The following is a 6,000-nucleotide window of genomic DNA, read 5'->3' on the forward strand; positions in this document are numbered from 1 at the left end:
AGTGACCCTGCTTTATAAAGTAATGCGGACAAATTCTGGCTGGAGACCGGCATAATGGATCCTCATATGGGTTTACGCTTACCAGCTTTAAACCGGCTTCTTTTTTCTCTAGCCCAGAAAGATTATATTTTGGGCAGATTGTACAGCTTTCCACCAACTCAGTAGCCTAAATTAACCCAAAACAACTGGTTGGGCAGGGTCAGAAGGTGGAGTCACCCTTCTAACTGCAGAGAGTACTGGAGTACTCCTACTGCTAGGCTGATGGAAAAGAAAACCAATGAGAGAGCTTGTTTGCCCTGAGAACTCTCTTCAGTTAACAGAGTTATCGGCTGCACTGAGCGTACAGTCAATGCCTACTATTACTGAGCTGGAGTTTCAGCTCCTGTTGAAGGCATTTTCTCACAGACCTTTATCCACATGTTTTCCAAAGCAGGATTATTTTATCATGCTGTCTAAACCTGAACCATGTTTGGGTTCATACAGCTCAGCTATGTAGTGGCTTTGCTCCATTAGAATGGGTGGGACTATGAAACTTTGCTGTTACTAGAAGCTGTGCACTCAGCTGATCATCTGAAATTCTCAGCCTTTACAGACTGGTGCAGTCAAAACCCAAACCCAAATCTTCACCACTGCTGCCTTTTGTAACATCCTTAGATTTACTGCATTTTTATTGATATCATAGAATCATAGAATATCAGGGTCGAAAGGGACCTCAGGAGGTCATCTAGTCCAATCCCCTGCTCAAAGCAGGACCAATCCCCAACTAAATCATCCCAGCCAGGGCTTTGTCAAACCTGACCTTAAAAACTTCTAAGGAAGGAGATTCCACCACCTCCCTAGGTAACACATTCCAGTGTTTCACCACCCTCCTAGTGAAAAAGTTTTTCCTAATATCCAACCTAGACCTCCCCCACTGCAACTTGAGACCATCACTCCTTGTTCTGTCATCAGCTACCACTGAGAACAGTCTAGATCCATCCTCTTTGGAACCCCCTTTCAGGTAGTTCAAAGCAGCTATCAAATCCCCCCTCATTCTTCTCTTCCGCAGACTAAACAATCCCAGTTCCCGCAGCCTCTCCTCATAAGTCATGTGTTCCAGTTCCCTAATCATTTTTGTTGCCCTCCGCTGGACTCTTTCCAATTTTTCCACATTCTTCTTGTAGTGTGGGGCCCAAAACTGGACACAGATGAGGCCTCACCAATGTCGAATAGAGGGGAACGATCACGTCCCTCGATCTGCTGGCAATGCTCCTACTTATACAGCCCAAAATGCTGTTAGTCTTCTTGGCAACAAAGGCACACTGTTGACTCATATCCAGCTTCTCATCCACTGTAACCCCTAGGTCCTTTTCTGCAGAACTACTGCCTAGCCATTAGGTCCCTAGTCTGTAGTGGTGCATTGGATTCTTCCTTCATAAGTGCAGGACTCTGCACTTGTCCTTGTTGAACCTCATCAGATTTCTTTTGGCCCAATCCTCCAATTTGTCTAGGTCCCTCTGTATCCTATCCCTACCCTCCAGCGTATCTACCTCTCCTCCCAGTTTAGTGTCATCTGCAAACTTTCTGAGGGTGCAATCCACACCATCCTCCAGATCATTTATGAAGATATTGAACAAAACCGGCCCGAGGACCGACCCTTGGGGCACTCCACTTTATACCGGCTGCCAACTAGACATGGAGCCATTGATCACTACCCGTTGAGCCTGACAATCTAGCCAGCTTTCTACCCGCCTTATAGTCCATTCATCCAGCCCATACTTCTTTAACTTGCTGGCAAGAATAATGTGGGAGACCGTGTCAAAAGCTTTGCTAAAGTCAAGGAACAACATGTCCACCACTTTCCCCTCATCCACAGAGCCAGTTATCTTGTCATAGAAGGCAATTAGATTAGTCAGGCATGACTAGCCCTTGGTGAATCCATGCTGGCTGTTCCTGGTCACTTTCCTCTCCTCTGAGTGCTTTATCAATATATCACTGATGGATCCATAGGTTTCCAGTGTTTCACATATAGTCTTGTTCAAAAGGAGAATTCCAGACTAAGTTTATGAATTAGCCCTTTTTGAAAAACCTATTGATGTAGAGTTAATGGCTTTTGGAGTTCTGCAGAAATTGCTACTTTATTCCCATTTTCTGTTGGCCATCAAACCACATAGTAAATTAAAAACAAAAAGGAAACTCCATCAGTTTTGTCTGCAAGTTTCCATTTACATTCTTGTGACATTAAAATCTGCTCAACCATGTCACAACAGGGCCGATCCTGCAGTTCTGATTCAGGCAAGACTCCTACGAAGTAAGTTGGTGCCCTCCTGAGTAAGGACTGCTGGGTTAGACTCACTTTGGAATGACACCTATGAACTTGGTTCTTTTTGGTCTTTAGTTGCCTGTGGTCAGCCTCCTGTTGTAGAAAATGCAAAGACTTTTGGGAAGATGAAGCCTCGCTATGAAATCAACTCCCTGATTAGATACCACTGCAAAGATGGTTTCATCCAGCGCCATATTCCAACTATCCGGTGTCAAGGGAATGGAAGATGGGATATGCCTAAAATCACCTGCATGAATCGTAAGTTGCTGACTATGAGCTGTATTGGAAACTATAGATCCAATTTGGTCAAAATTTTTATTAAGGATCCATTTTCAGATTGTGTATGAAGAGTTAATAAATGATTAATAGATGTTTTAATACAGGATTAATCAATTGATATAGATTGTTCCAGCAGCATTATTAATCTCAGGTGTTCAAAACCATGAATCAGGCCTCAAAAAATCATAATTTAAAAAAAAGGGTGTGGGGGGGTCTTTTATTTGTCTTCTGGTTTCTCAGTCTTTAGGATGTCCCTGGATCATGTCTTCAAGCTTTTCTCCACAATCATCAGGGCTATAAATGTATTTTAAAAAAAACAAATGACAGTAAAAGCTGAAATTCTCCCATACTCACTTAATGTCAGGAGCAGGGGCTTTAAAAATACATCAAATATAAACCATTAATAAACTTATATAAAGTGTGACTCATTATATTGTCCATCTATCAGCCAGTTTATTGTTCAGATCAAGGTATTCTTTTAATATTTTCCTTCTTTTCCCCCTTCTTTGCAGCATCCACATTCCAAAGGACTTATTCTAAGAAATATTACTATAAACATCCTTCACCAGGAAAGGGAACTTTCTTAAATTCATCAAAACATTATCACCGCTGGATCAGGACGTGGCAGGATTCAAGGCGCTGAATGCTAAATGGTGAATGGGGATTTTCACCATTTCAGCCAAAGTCCTAACTTACTGTGCCTTTTCTATCACTTATAGAAGTATTAGCAAATTGTTTGGAACTATGGACTCCAGAATTCACAACACATTTTGCAAAAATGTTGGGGTTTATCAGCAAATTCAAAAATAAAAATATGAGGAACCATTTCCAGCCAATCAGAAATATTAGTTTTCTATATTGCCACCAGTGGGGACTATTTTATAACATATACCAGCCTACTGCAATATTTAAACAGCTCAATTTTAGCACCAATGAAAATGTAAATAAGATGATTTTATTATGTTTAATTGTGTGTTGTTTTTAAAATCCTGTATATAAAATGAAAAGTCACACTAAGTTCAGGCATATTTATGGTTATATGGCCTCAGAGGTCTGTAATCATTGATTTCCTTATTTGTCTGTCATTCACCTAGGTTGGAGATGGTTTAAATATAATTGTATTGACTGAAAACTGCCAGATGAAGATAAACACGCAAGTTATATGTCTTTTTTTTTTTTATCTCTGCCATTTCCCATCAGAGGAACAGTTTTTGTCCATGTGATGCAAAACTTAGAAGTAGCACATAAAGTGAGATCAAGCCTGAATTAGGGACTGCAATGTGGAACTTTTCCTGCTCTCCATTCCAGCTTCATCACTGGTGAGAAAGGACTGCATGGAGGACTTGTATATGGCAAAGGAGGCCTGTAAGAGTCAAAGTGCTAATACATTAACTCTCTCAACCAGGGTTACTTTCTTAAAATGACTTTCACAATACTAACCATAGGTCTATGTTACAAGTCTCTGCATTTTATAATGGAGGTAGACCTAGGGTTGGTTTTTTGGGGTGTTCTTTTTTTTTAACAAACAAACAAAAAAGTCAAAAAAGTAAATAATTTTGTACATATAACCATTTTTAATCTTTTTTATAAAGTAATGAATGTTTGTGTATGAATGCTGCAGCTGTGAAGCGTACATAAATAAATGAAGTAAGCCATACTGATTTAACTTATTGGATGTTATTTTACCCATGCAAAGAAAATTGAAAGCGCTTGGTAGTTCAGTGTTAGCCCCTGAGCTCCCTTGATGCATTTGGAATCATATTCCACCTCAACTGCTATTTCCCTGATGAACTAAATTCCTAGCAAACAGGATCACTTGTTTGTGATGAAATGGGTGACTTGTAGAAGAATCTGCATGTTGGTGATCTAAAAAGAAATGCACAAAAAGATCATAGTGAATGAAGTGCGCATGTAGGACTTCTTTATTTTGATTGCTTTATTTTACTTTGACCCATTCCGCTCATCATTGGCCTGGACACGCATAGTAAGGTAGTACTTAAAATGAGCTCTCCACAGCAAGGATCATGTCAATGTGGTTGTTTCATCAAAGCACCTAGCACACTTTTGGGCTGTATAAAAATAAAAGAAAGATAAATACCCTCTGATACATCTTCTAAAATAATAATATAAAGACATAGGTCTAGGTCTCTTATATTATTGATGTAGACAAAAATTATGGAGAGAGTAGCGAGCAAAAGAAAAAAAGTGAAAATCCAGCTAACATGTAGGCATTTGTATCCTATTGAGCTGTCCATAAAGTAAACTTTCTATGGCTTCTCAGCAAATACAGTAGCTACAATTGCAAATGGTGTCTTTAAGAAATTCCATTGACTGCTAAACCAAGTGGAACTTAACCCCACTGCATTGATTTGTACATTTTTCCCCTCTACAGCACACATAATGCTTTTCTCTATTTATATTATAACTTGTATAGTGTATAATGTGAATGTCTGGGTTTTTTGTGAATGAAAGTTGAAATCTTTGTAACTTTAATATCTGCTTCTGTTTCACCAAAGAAACAAGGTTTTGCTATACTGTGACTTGTCTTGTTATTGCATGTCTTCCACTTTAAATCTATGCAATGTGATATTTTACATATGATCATGTGCTAGGCTGTTTGTACTCACCGTTATTCACAGGTACTATGGGCCCAATCCAATGCCCACTGAAGTCAAAGGGAGTCTTTTGATTGAACTTTAATAGGGTTTGGATTAGATTTTAGATGAGTAGCTGTACAGGATTTTTGGACTGTGTTTTAAAATATAGAGCAAGATTATTACTTGTGTAAATCAAGGCTCTGTTCACAATATAGAGTATACTATACATCATTTCGTTGTGCAAACACATATAGATCATAGAATAGGTTTTAGCACTCTGTCAACTTTCTTACAATATGTACAAATCTGTTGTATAAATCTGTTTTACTTGTTCGCTTTTGGATTTAAATAATGTTGTAAGGCATTCAGATACCATGGTGATTGTAGTTTAAGTAAGTTAGGTATAACGCTTATGTTGATTCTTTCCATTTCTGTCTCTGTCGCTCATAATAAAATAGGACTGACAACTTTCCTTATTAAAAACAAACCCATGTTTCTTTATTTAGAAAGTGAATTGAACTTTCTGCACCTCTGGAAACCTAATTTAATTCCTGATTTAAATCCCAAAAGTAAAGTTAGTTAGATGGTCACATTCTCGGCCATCAGGAACAGCCTGGCGGTTTTGTGATGTGGACAGCAGTTAGGTACGTATGCTTGTTAATCTTTCTGCTCAAGAGAAGCCAAAACTCTACTCAAGCCAGTAGTATTAGCCTTCATTTCCAGGAGCACTAAACGCAAACACACTCAAGGTTATTGAGGTCAAAATTAGGAAAAGGAGAAGGAGTATGAGATTTGAATATAGATGTCAAAATCAGCATTTCA

The 6,000-nt window shown here is 38.8% G+C and overlaps 1 protein-coding gene across 5 annotated transcripts in view; it reads left to right on the forward strand.

The window, feature by feature from the left end:
• Positions 1-5,639, forward strand: part of VCAN (versican) — a 135,866-nt gene extending 130,227 nt beyond the window's left edge. For 3 of the 5 annotated variants that reach the window (XM_073344417.2, XM_073344421.2, XM_073344420.2), the window contains 2 exons: positions 2,378-2,560; positions 3,094-5,639. In XM_073344417.2, the coding sequence (XP_073200518.2) occupies positions 2,378-2,560; positions 3,094-3,224 (314 nt within the window). In that variant the 3' untranslated portion in view covers positions 3,225-5,639. The remainder of the gene's footprint in view (positions 1-2,377; positions 2,561-3,093) is intronic. The other 2 variants (XM_073344418.2, XM_073344419.2) reach the window with 2 other exon arrangements.
• Positions 5,640-6,000: the final 361 nt, after the last annotated feature.

The sequence above is a fragment of the Lepidochelys kempii genome, chromosome 5 (assembly GCF_965140285.1).
Source record: "Lepidochelys kempii isolate rLepKem1 chromosome 5, rLepKem1.hap1, whole genome shotgun sequence".
In the NCBI taxonomy this organism is placed as follows: Eukaryota; Metazoa; Chordata; order Testudines; family Cheloniidae; genus Lepidochelys; species Lepidochelys kempii.